The sequence below is a fragment of the Achroia grisella genome, unplaced genomic scaffold (assembly GCF_030625045.1).
Source record: "Achroia grisella isolate CSIRO2021 unplaced genomic scaffold, CSIRO_AGI_Agris_v1 utg515, whole genome shotgun sequence".
Lineage (NCBI taxonomy): Eukaryota > Metazoa > Arthropoda > Insecta > Lepidoptera > Pyralidae > Achroia > Achroia grisella.
The window spans coordinates 2,406,644-2,420,432 of NW_026712908.1; the positions used below are offsets into that span (position 1 = coordinate 2,406,644).

The 13,789-nt window shown below is 34.0% G+C and overlaps 1 protein-coding gene across 1 annotated transcript in view; it reads right to left on the minus strand.

The window, feature by feature from the left end:
• LOC131847059 (uncharacterized) overlaps window positions 1-13,632 on the minus strand; it is a 50,583-nt gene extending 36,951 nt beyond the window's left edge. The window contains exon 1 of the mRNA XM_059196507.1: window positions 12,617-13,632. Within this exon, the coding sequence (XP_059052490.1) occupies window positions 12,617-13,430 (814 nt within the window). The 5' untranslated portion in view covers window positions 13,431-13,632. The remainder of the gene's footprint in view (window positions 1-12,616) is intronic.
• Between the last annotated feature and the right edge of the window lie 157 nt (window positions 13,633-13,789).

Below are 13,789 nucleotides of genomic sequence, written 5' to 3' on the forward strand. Positions count from 1 at the left end.
CTTCAATCATGACTGAACATAAACAAACAGACACGGAAATATAACTATGGACTGCAAAAATAAACAAAACTGGGGCGGAGAGATTGCATAACATGTGTGTACACCCTTTAAAAAAATTTCCTTTTTAAAGTCGGTTGCATACCAGAATAGGTTTACTGTCATCATATATCTGTGCAAATAATTCTTATCTGCACAGAGTAGTCTCACTTTCAAGCAATAGGTCGTGTTATCACGAGATCATTCAGAATATTGATAGAATAGTAACATAAACGTTGACCATACCGTTATCAATGTACAAATTGCTATTAGTTTCAATGTTTCATTGCTTAATCATTATTTACTTACTTTCAGTTTCGTACAATAGAGAGAAAGTAGCAATAATCAATATTTGCTATTGTTGCTATGAACTGATCGATCAATGCTCTCTACGTATAAACAAAAGAGATTGATTGCATTCTATTTGAGACGTTTCTTTTTACAGAATAATAATCCTTTTATGATAATATTAAAGCTCAAAATCCAAATATATATTTTATATATTTAGAAAATATGTTAGGCATTTTTTATGCAACTGATAGATATAGGTTATCACCAATAGAAAACTATTGTGGTAAAAAAATCTGATTAAACTAACTTTTAAAACATATACTAAGATGTCACCATATTTATATTAACTTTAAGAGCTTTAAGAGAGTCTACCGGTTTAGCACACAGTTTTACTTCCGATGATCGCAGGTTCGATTCCTCGGAGGGTGCAAACATTAGTACTCATGATTATCTACGATGATTTGTATCGGTCGGAGTATATTCTATGTATACTATGTACGTACTTACTAAAAGTATTTATATCAATTGTCTAGTATCCGTAACATACCTAAGTTCTGCTTACCGTGGGACTAGATGGCACTGTGTTAATTGTCCAAGGTTATTTATTTATAATATTTATTTATATATAGTGTTAAACGAGTGTTTTTATACCACATTATATTACCTGTCAGAATGTAAACATTACTATGAAAATAAGTACCTATGATAAATGGTACTGAGTACGATTTCTATTTATTTCTTCGATAGCTATTTGATTAAAATATTTTGAAATTGTATTACAATGTGGATGTAACGGTTAACGGACAGGCATGCCCGCATCGTGTTTTTTTATTATGCAACGGAGTGGTTCGACGGTTTTTAAACGGAACGATGAAAAGGTCGAGGGTCTCTAGTTCTCACAATAAAATTATTATAATCTTTATCTACAGCATTTATCTGTTACAATTAAACGTCCGTACAATGATAAAACAAAATTTTGATCTTTAGAGGTGCCATTTTCAAAATGTCTTAACAAAACTTTAATCTACTGTAATATAAATAAAGACAGTTGCAAATCACTTGTTCAGATTTGACGAAGATTTCGCGTGAATAGTATAATAGTAGATAAATATCTACAGTCGATTTGAAAACAGCCCAATTCAATGATAAACATTCTTTAATTTAATGATGTAAGTACCTATGTCATTTTTGAAGTTATTTGAAACAATAACAAAATGAGTAATGGCAGCCAATCACAGTTTTGCCAGAACGCAGTCCTCGGTTGCTTTTGTAAATTGCAAGCAATGCGGCACCAACCGCTAGGTATCTTGTTATTCTACATTTTATAAAAATTATACCAAGTACGAACCTTTCTCTTTATAGTTGACATTTAAAAAACATTTTTTAACAATGTTTTACGTAATGTTTGGTTCGACAACACCTACGAGTACATTGACATACCTACTAAAGATTATAATAAAGCAAAAGGTCATTTTATAATAATATTATTCATTATTTTGTATAACTATGTAATATTATCTTATCTGTGGTATAACTATTCGCACATTACATTCTTCTAGTGTGTTAGATTTTGCATACTTTTATGAATACGACGGCCTACGACGGCCTAATACTACTTTACTATCGATGTTTGTATATTCGATACCTCGCACTACACAATGTATTCATAAGTATTATTGTTTGTATTGGTCTAAGTATTTTCTATATATATTATGTATGAATTAAATGTTTGTGTTTACAAAAAAATACTTATTTAAGTAATTGCATTAGTTACTCAGCATAGTTAGTTAGCAGCATATTACAAACTATGGTTAGTTTACGACTAGATGACGAGACGACTGTGTGAATTGTTCTGGGTTATTATTACTTATAAACTAGTTATATTATACAACTAGCTTATAATCCTTGACTTCGTTTAACGTTTTCTATTCCAAATAGGTATTAATTGTATGCGAGATGTCAAGACGATTGGTTGAGTAGTTAAGGTATGAAAGCGTAACAAACAAAGTCACTTTCGTATTTATCATATTAGTTAGTATAGATAATCATAATTACATACATACTTGTAGCGTACTTTAATAGAGATAATGCGCATGGCACTTACAATGGTGATAATATGCTAAATTATGCTAACATATGCTGAGTCAAAGTTTGTAAAACTGATCCATCTGATTGCATACTTTATTAATTAACTCTGTGTGATAAGGTAAAAAAAATAAAAATTTGAATTCTACATCGTAGGCAATAAGTTTAGCAAATGGTTAATAGGAATCTTAATATAGTTACATATATTTTTATATTATATATTAGTAGTGCCCGCATTTCTCCCGCGTGATTTTTATAGCCCATGTGTTATTCTGATATAAAATAAAGCTTTATTATTGTAGTTTTATTATATCCATTCCGAAATTTTTGCGTGAAAGAGTAACAAACACCCATCCATCTCTTTTCAATCACTATTGGTAACGATTCTTTTCACCTGTTAATTATTGTCTAGTAACAGGTAGGTGTTATGATAATGTACAGGATAAACAGATACATATATATTAAACTTAATGTGGATAATTTATGCCGCAATGTTTTTTTGCTTTCTCTGACTGAAAAGAAATGCTTAGTAATTATACGTATCTACCGAAGACAAGTGAAAGTAGACAATTTATTCGCCATTTGTTGTAGTACAAGTGGTGCAATTAAATTCGCAACCTGTTGTTTATTGATAAATTACTTATAATTTTGTATTGCATTTACATGTTGAGAAATAAGTTGAATATTTTTTACATAATTGAAATTGTAAACACACGGGCAGACCCACTTAATTTTATTTCTTTATTTATTTGTTTAAACCGGAGGTTAGGGGGCGAGTGCAGATGGCAATCCAAACCCGCGGAAGGACTTATGGAGCGGCTGAAGGCGAACTCCTGCCTGACGGATATGACTTTGGTCTGAGGGCACCACTAGGGGTTCGAACCTCGGCTCAGGCCGTCGTAATTTCGATCCCTGTTTAAATTGGACGGGGGATCGATCGGAGGAGCGCCCGGGCAGCGTTGAATGCGCGATATTGTGTGTTTGAGGTCGTCGTCTTCGCCGGCGAGGACGGTGTCGTGTGTGTGTGTAAAAGTGTGGTCGGGGTGGTACAATGTGATGCGTATCAACCATCATACGTAGATATTCCTAAAGGGGCGTGAGGTTCTCAAATGGAGTACAGTCCCCCAAAGCAAGTCGCTGACAATATACATAGGCGACACAAGAGATTTGTTTTTTTTTAATGGATATACAATATATAAAATAGAGCTGAAGATCGTGCCCAATGGCGTGCCCTGGGAGAGGCCTATGTACAGCAGTAGACTGCTGATGATGATGATGTTGATGATATAAAATAGTGCCTGTCTGCGGTAACGCTATACGCTAACTAATATAGAGGATGATAGGATGATCACAAAATCAGTTACACCTTTGTGGCGATTCACCAGGAACACGACGGTTTTAAGGAGGGCCGTGTGGAGATCAACCTGATAATTATAATAATCTCAGGATAGTTCATACAATGCCATCTAGACACAAATTAAGCTAGCTAGATCTTGTGTTATGGATATTAACTGATACAAATACATAGATATATATTTTTTGTAAATACATACATAATATACATAGAAAACACCCAGACCGATACAAACAATCATGAATACAAATGTTTGCACAGGGTTAGGAATCGAACCGGCGACCATCGGAGGTAAGGCGGTGTGCTAAACCACTAGACCACCGTTGGCGTCCTGTCATATGCTAACAATATATCAGGTCAATCTCAACGCTATTACGGGCTATTATTATACTAATAATACGCTCCCTCCGATGACACAGTACTAAGTCAGTCTGACTGTTGATCTTCCAGTCACAATATAGTGGCATTACTCATACCTGTCTACTTAGTTATTTGCTTATTGCGAGTCTTTGTGTATGCAACTTATTTTTAGCTTATCGCATTCAGCATTTGTTCCCACAATGTCTTTTATAGGTTGCTCGTTCAAGTTTTATTCTTTCGCCCTTTAATTTAAAAGTATATCAGCTAAAACATTTACATTTTTTTTCATTATTGATCATTCTGTCATGTTCTCTTAATGGAAGTTATGGTATAGGTATAATACTTGATGGAAATTCATCAAGCATGGCTAACATTTTCAGTTGAGAATATTTCCTTGTTTTCTACTTATTACCTACGGCAAGAATTTTCTGTTGTCAGATACTAGATTTTTAACTTACTTTTTATTATACATATACCTAAATATTATTTTATTTTATTTATTTTTATTTAAACTCTTTATTGCACCAGACAAAGAAAACACACAAAATGATATAATACATAAACTGATACAAAAGGCGGTCTTATCGCTAAGCAATCTCTTCCAGACTACCAGTAGAGAAAGTAACATTAAGATAAGAAAATAGTAGGTGGTTAATGAACATAAATATACATTTGTACATAAATATATCTATTAATATATATAATAAAATATAAACATACGTAAAATTATATAACGTTATAAATATAAATGTATGCAGGTCAAATATTTTTAAACAATTTTATTTTCTTATATTGACCATTCTGTTGTAATTTCTTCTTTAAGATTTTCTTTTACGTTTAGTATGATTCTATGAATCTCTCTGCACTAGCGTGAATAATTATTGTGGCGTGATTGAATGAATACAAGAATGTAATATCTAACAAGATTACTTACTAAGATTAAAAAGCTTATACGTGATTCCAATTAAAATAGGATAATAGTGTATTATAGAAAATTGACATTTATTAAGTATATAACGAAGCATTATAGTATTAAGTAATGATTTGAGTAATTTACTTATAATAATATAGTTAATTCTATACTATTTAGAAGTCTTGTTGATTATTATTTTATATAATTTTTTTTTCAGTACATATCACACAGTGCCCTCTAGACCCAAGTTAAGGTAGCTAAAGCTCGTGTTATGGATATTAGAGCAGTAATATAAATCCATAGATATATTTTTTTTCTGTAAATACATAACCGTTCGAAGATCGAACCCGCGACCATCGGAAGTAAGGCGCTGCTGTGCTAAACCGCTAGACTACTAAGTCCAGTCAAATTTATGGTACTCGTATTTATTGTCATTTAGGTATTATCCTTTACATTTGTTACGTCATCTACTCCTCGTTATTACTATGTCATAACAAAATTTATTAAACAATCTGTCCCATGTCTTGTCTAAAATATATCTTGCTTAACAAGCTTTTTCGAACTCTAAGCGTCGGAGGTCGTGGTGAAATGAGCAACCCCACGATTACCATTAACATTCCACTACGAAACAGTACTTTAGATTATGGTTTACTTTTTTATTTGGAGTGCCGTGGCCGTTCTGAATCGAATACGCCGCCTATAATGGACGCTGACTAAGAATTCATAAAAAATAATGGTAAGGTACGATCCGAGCACCGGGCACCGGGCGCACGGCGCTCTTCTATCCCAAAAGGTAATCGCTTTGAGGTATATATTTTTTTCTTTTTCCTGGAAGGCATAGACACAAAGAGTTGATGCAGCTGCCGAAGTACAGCTGGTACAAAAGAATAAACATTTTAAAAAACATACTTATGTATTCTAGTTATGTTGTTTTATTTAGAATACATATAAGCATGTATTTTCTAATTACTTGATGGTATGTATTTGCGTAGACATTTCAAATAATTACTATGAGAAATAAAGTAGCTGTTAAAGGATCTATCTAATAATATGTTGTGTATCTACGTCTATGTCTCATATCCTGTAATTTCCTTGCCTTATCTCGGACCCTACAAGGTAGTTAAGCAAGCTGCTTAGCGACTGAACTAGATGACTTTTTGAATCTTTTATTCGTCTTAGACTATCAAGACCATTACACCACAATAAATGAAATACAACTAAGGAATGTTAACTAATAACTACTGACAAAGTGACCGATAAGTAGGTAATTATGATAATGAGACAATTTGTTTTAGTTACATCAGTGGGTAATTGGATCATTGGGCCGGGTGCCGTTCTTAAAAGAGACCGAAAAGTGGCCTGGATAGATTGCAACACCTCTCTACCAGTCCCCGGGTGGATGTTTGTCGAAAGAATATAGGACAGTCATGTTGCAATACACAACAAACGTTCTAGAAAGTTTCATTCAGATTATTTTATTAGCGTTCTGTTTACACAAAGACCGCAACATTGCGCAAATATGAAATAAACGAGTGAGACTACAAACAATCAGATAGAAGTTGTAGATAAGTGTATTGACATACCCAGACAGTAACACCTGGGTTTATTATTATAGTATCTATCAAATATCTCAAAATTACCAGTGATTTTCTCAACTTTATTGAGATAATAAATATTTATTCATCATCTGCTTCTTCCTTATCCCATTTATTTGGGGTCGGCGTAATATGTTTTTCGCTTCCATTCATCTCAGTCATCGTGTTATTTACTTCCTTTCTTACCATATCATCTTTCACAAAGTCCATCCATCTCTTTTTCGGCCTTCCTCTGCCCTTATAACCATCCACATTCATATGTAACACCTTTCTTAAAAATATTTTTTATCGTGTAAGAATGAGTAGGTTATAGTTACTAGTCGATCAGCGTCACATTTTTCCCGTTTTTGCGACATTCTTCATTACACCTCCAGCTATTATTGCTCGTAGTGTGATCTAATATAGCCTAAGCCTTCCTCAATGGGCTATCCGACAGTAAAAGAATTTCCTAAATGGGATCAATAGGTAGTAAATTTAAACTCGCAAACTTTATAAGACAATATTTGTAATTATTTAATGCAATTTTGTCTGCAGTTCGTAGTTTCTAATAAGTTTACACATTTTCTTCCGTTTGTAGAAACATCTTAGTGCGAATGGCCACTTGCATCTTAAAGAATTTCGCATCCAATACGTGTCTAAATTATATGTAGGTATTTTTTTTTTTTTTTTTTTCTCTTTATTTTGGCAACAAACAGTCGTTATAAAAACATATAAATATACAAATAAAAGTAATTTTTACGATAGACATTGAGTGCCGAAAATTTTTTACTTAATTTTTTTCTTAGGTATGTAGATATTGTATTGCATGCAAACTTCTTCAGAGGCGAAAGTTTTATTGTTTTCAAGCTTTCACATTAACTTACGCACGTATTCCTCACGGAAATCATGTAATAAGTTATTGGCTATTTTGTATTGACGGTTATTTATTAGCATGTTTTTATGAGTCTATTGTATTCATTGTCATAAGAAGAAGGGGTATAAATAAATATATACAAATGTTAACAATGATCCCTACACTCGCAGTAATCATAAACTTTCTTTATAATCACAAGGATCATTGCAATATTATTTATAATTGCATTTTAAAGTTAAGAACAGTCATTCCTTGTGAATCTGGCGTCCCAATTAGGTCGAAACTTGTACAGATATCCAAAGCTCTCACCGAGGCTTTTTAGTAGGATATTATATATCTTTGAATTTAAATTTAAAATATTTTTAATATGTAGGCTACATATTTGTTAAGTGTTTTTTAACGAAAGTATTAAAGTAAACGGTAGCTAAACATTAAATAAATGTTTCGTAGGTAATAAATCATTTCATGCCTACTAATAAGACATATCAGACCGCTGCTTGTTGAAATCACCATGTCATGGAGTAAATGTTCTTGTGTTTATGTCAGTAACGCATATAAATGACTTGCTCACTAGAGTAGGCCTATCCTGAAATAATCAAGAATATATCTGCATTGTAACATAAATTCTTTTAAAAAAAATACCTATATTTTCGTTATTTACCTGTATAATAAGTATTATTAATCGGTGTTTTTTTATATTTTAAATTATTTATCCTGCATACGGCGTTATCCTGCTGTGGTACGATATATATTTTCGCTGTTTTGCGGAATCACAAAGAAGTTATAATACCGTTAAAGGGGTTTAACTTTTGTTCGGTACTCTATTCTTCCGCGGTTCTAAACAAAGTTCTGCCTTCCATTCTGCCTTTAAGTATTATTTAACTATAGGTATTATACTATAGTATACTATTTTGTATTACTGGAATAACCGATAATCTGACGGCATACCTGATGGAAAGAAACAATCTTTATATATAATTGTAGTACATGAACGTAGTGCCTTGCCAACGCATGAGAAGATATCACTGGTTTTCAAAATGACTAAAAACTTGGTGATCATAAGCGGCTAAAATGTCCTACATGAATAAATTAGTTTTGATTTATAATTTTACTGCTGCATTCCACCCTACAAACGGAAATACAGCTTACAAAGCAAGTTGCTTAGAAATAAATAAAACACAAAATACAAAGTGTAGGTATCTCAATGATTACTTAATATTTTAACTCCCATATATTTATTACCCAAGGCATTTTTTTTTAAAGAAAGCCAGCAATTAATCCAATAATTTTTATGAATAAACTTTTTAATCATAATATTCTGTAACATCATTACATCTGAAACATCTGTCTATAAATAAAAAATACTGCCCGTCTGCTAACCTGCTCATTTTGCCAGACAATTGAAAATACAAGTCTATTTATCTGTCCTTATAAACAACGTATACAAACTTGTGAATACTAATTGATTAATAAAGGATGTAAACAGTCACAATAAAACTGAACATGTATTTTGTATGCAGTCTATGACGGTGTAACACAATATTAATTACTCTCGAACATAGTAAGCACATATTAAATAGGGGCTTTGACCCGAAATAGACGTGGAACTATGCTGGGAATGTTTTTTTTTTAATATTTTTTCTAATTTATTATCCTGTGAGTGTTTGTTTAATCGTGATATGAATATATTCTACTACATACAAGTTTACGAATCTATGTAGATTCGATTTATGATAATAGACTAAAAATATTGTAATTTAAATTTTTCGATAGTTAATTTTGTTTAATATATGTTTTTCTTATAGCAAAAATAGGGGACGGTTTGAAAGGAAATAAATATTAGTAATAGGGACTAGAATAGAGATCAGTAATAGAAACATTCAGGCGATCTCTCCTCCCAACCACAGTTTTTAATGTCTGAATTGACCACGGTGGGCTATTTAATCTGATATCATCTTTCTATCAACCTGCCCGTATACTGTTAACGCAGATAGCTGCACTACACTATACGTATCCATAAAAAAAACAGACAGAGTGTTGCCGTATCAGAAATCCATATTTGACACAGTAATATTTGTATTTACTACACATACTATCAATATCGGTACTCTATACCTTGACAAAATAATAAATTGATATAGTTATGCGTCATGCATAATGTACACAGATAGACAATTTTAGCATGATATTACCAAAAATTTAAGTTTGAAGCACATATATCTGCAAACATATTTGTAGGTATCAGAACATATGACCGATAACTATAGAAAAAGGTTATAATATCAACCCAGGGATCATTTTTGAGTAGGTATACTCATGTGATCAAATAAAATTTACCTTACGGTTATTTTTCCAGATAGAATCGGCATTGTCATCAGTCCATTTATATAAAAAACTAATTCCTTTCAAACATCTATTTTAGCAAAAGTAGAAATTTATAAACTAATTATATAGTATAATTCCACCTTATAATTATGACCGATCAATTTACAATTTTGATAGCGTATTCCTCATCATCTACTTCTTCCTTATTCGATTTATTTGGAGCCGGCGTAATATATTTTTCTATTCCTTTTATCCCTCTTCGCAGTTATCTTATTATTTACTCCCTTTCTTACTATATCATCTTTCACACAGTCTATGCATCTCTTTTTCGGCCTTTCTCTGTCCTTATAATCATCCAAATTCATATGTAACACCTCCTTTATAAATATTCCTATCATTTAATAAATATTTGTTATCTACAACTGACAAAATTAATTGAAGCAAGAAATGCCTTCAATTCAACATAGATTTAACTCCAGTTTTCCTCAAGATAAGAACTTTGGCTTACTACAAAAAAATCAATCTCTCTCGATCTCAAATGCACAAAATTATCTGCGTCTTTAGATAAAGAATCATTATCAGAATCAGTATTTGCAACGATGATGAATCAAGAAGGAAATGGACGATAAATATGAGTAGCTCATTTTTATCTCGCTCAAAAATTTCATTATCCATATTTTATGGAAGTGAATAGGAAAATTTCACAATTTATTACAAACATATGATATGCACATGTACCTAGTATTGGAAGTAAAAAAGATGATCAGAAAAGAACGACCTACTGGTCGTTTCATTATTTCTATCAACTCTGTCAGACTTTTATAGTATAGGTACTACTTTACTATATACTTACATAAGTAAAATTTGGGACTCTTGGAAGGCAGGTAAATAGTAGAAAAAAGAGAACTTCGTGAAATGAAATCGAAATCGTTAGCTATGTAATGATTTACGATGAATGTGACGGCTGAAGTCAAAATCACTCAATCCACAAATACGCATGCTATGCAGTTTAAAATCACTTTTAAATAGACTGCTGTTTAACAATGCTTTGTATTGAAGGTACCAGTAAATCAATTTGAAACTTGTTTGTCATTTCCACTGGTTTAAACATAGAATCAAACAAAGTACATGAGTCAGTAAGACATATTATTGTAGTTAGGTCACATTCGTCGGTTGATTCACATATAATACAATAACTAACTTTATAACATATTCAATTTACATTTTACAAGATTACAATTTTCAGGCTAACCAAGACCTTTAAATAAAGTTCTTAAATAAAAAACTTCAACTGTAATCGCCAATCTGTTAGATTATAACTTAGGTACTTGTAACAACAATCTACATCTGTGTCACAAAAGTTTGTTACAATTAAAATGACATTACGTAAAAATTAAAATCTTACAGCAATTTATAAATTAAAGTTGAGAAAGCGTAAATGGAATTTAAGGTAAAGCAACTGGCCGCCGAGTTATTGTTACGTGCGTTAAAACGAGTTCCTTTTGTTGATAAGGCATAGAAATTAACTGGGACTGAACGGGAGACAACGCTGGAGTGTCGTTGACTCCCGGTTGTGAGGGTTTGGAATTATAGACACAATGCCAATTGAAAAAAAAAAAACACTATAGATTTGTTGATTTAAATGTTGAAATACTTTCTAGCCAGATATATAGAAAATGTCAACGTATCTGTATACCTTTGATCCTTACTACTCTTATCTCATAACTAATGTAATCCCTTATAATGGGGAGAAGGGGATTGCTAGTAATGTGGACTCGTGACCCCATTACTAGCAGTTTACCATGTCAGGTTGACCTCCACGCGGTTCCCCCTGGAAACTGTCGTAATAAATTCCTGGTGAATTTGTCACGATGGACTAACTGACCTTAACTCATGCTCATCTTATCATCCTCCACTGCTGCCCCGCCAGCGTAAACCGTTAGCGCAGGTCCCACCTGCGCTAACGCACCATTCCATTATCATCCATAAGGGATTTTTTTCCCTTATAACAATATTTTAAAACTAGCTGTGCTCGCAGTTCACCCGCATGAAATTTCTAGCCTATGTCTATTCTGATGATAAGCCAATTCTGCCCAAAGTAATGATGTTATCTCTTAGACATGACATAATGGCATATTATATGAAATAAACTTTGGTAACAGTTAAATAAATTATTTTTCGAGATTGTTTCTCACTAGAAATTTGTCACTGACAGAGTAGGTACTTTATTTTTTAGCATCATGCGAGAAGCGAATCCGCGATCATCGAAAGCAAGGCGGTGTGCTAAACCGCTAGAACCACGAAGCCGTCAGATATTGCATAGTTAACAAATTACTAAGTTTTCTCTATTAATAATTTGTTTCTGAGTTTTTAATAATAAGCAAGTACATCTTTTCAATTTTTAATAGAACTCTACCTAATTTTATATTGATTATATAGTAATTAGCACCAATAGCCGTACCCAAACTGCTTAGAATCTTTTGTGGCGCCTGATAATAGGCGCGTAAGTACGTTTTCCTGCTGGCGTTATCTAATGGCTAATGATGATTTGTGTTGCAATCACGGTAATTACATAGGTATCTTATGGATCAGGGTCGTTTGCGATAAGTCACATAAGGTAACTTATTACCATTTACATCCATAATTTTACGCTTGTACTAAGTAGTAATAAGTGTATCTACAACTACATTCTTTGTTTAGGACTTATTCTTGCTCTTATTCTTAGTTATACGTATTCTGTGACTACAAAAAACCTTTTTTACTCAGCTTATATAATATTTTTGACACTTATAATATAAACTTACCATTAAAAGTGTCATGTGCAGTCGGCAGATAGTCTTCTCGGAATGTATCTTGCGCGTATGCAGCTATCAATGAGCTTTTCCCCACTGCCCCATCACCAACTAACACACACTTTATCTTGTCCTTTTTCCCACTTTTTAACTTTCGTCTATCTCTTATTTGAAACATCCTGTTTAATGATTTTCTGCTTTTCTTATCCCGTACTGTCCACTCGTTCACTCTATCACAGCAATTTAAGTCTTCGGACACATCGTCTCTAACAACAGGACGGCGATTCGTTTCCGCCACCTCAGAGTAATCATAGTCGTCGTCATCCCGTCGAGATATCGGAAATTGGCTTGGACTATGTACGCCGAAAACAAAGGGACCGTCTCTCTCTGGTAGACGGTTAGTAAACCCGTTTGCTGGCGTCGGTGGTTTCGCATAGTGCACCGTGGGGGCTCGATACTGACTCGACAGATACTCCGCAGAAGCGTGAGGGTCGAATTTAAATATCAGTTCAGCTTCTCTGCGGTCCAAGCTCAAATCGGGGGGTGTAACTTTGTCTTGAAAGTAACCGACTTTCTCGCGAGCTCGCGTCTCTTGCAATCGTTTCTCGAGTTCGACATTCGAAGGCTTCCAGTAATCCGGTCTGTATTCGTAGGGATAGTCGGTGGGTTGGTTCCTAGATGCGTGCAACAGCCGCTGTGGTCCAGTGTCGCGAGGAGGCACGCGTGGAGGGACTACAAGAGGCTTTTGCGCGTCCACCAACAGTGGCCGGCGCGCCGACAGGTTTGTGTTCCTATTGAACATGATTTCTTCCAAGCTTGGCGACATTTGCACTGTCACGAATGGCTGTTAACAAGAAATTTACACAGACTGGGTACACTCGCGTACATCACTCGGCACGGTGATGTATACGTCGCGGGAAAGTAGCGCGTGTTTATATTCAAACAAGTACGGTCGTTTGTGTTATCACAGCGATATACAGAGCGCGACTGAGCAGCGAACGAAGCTTACATCGTGCGCTGCGGGCCGGGCCGGTAGCGGCGCTCCCCGCGCCGGTGAAATGACCTGTTGCTTCTGTTACCTGTGCAGGTACAAATGGCCGTTTTGCGAGTCAGGGGCAGCTGCAGCCGCGAACAAAGCGTCATATGGCAATGGCAGCCAGCCCCCTCGCTTTACCTATAGGCAGC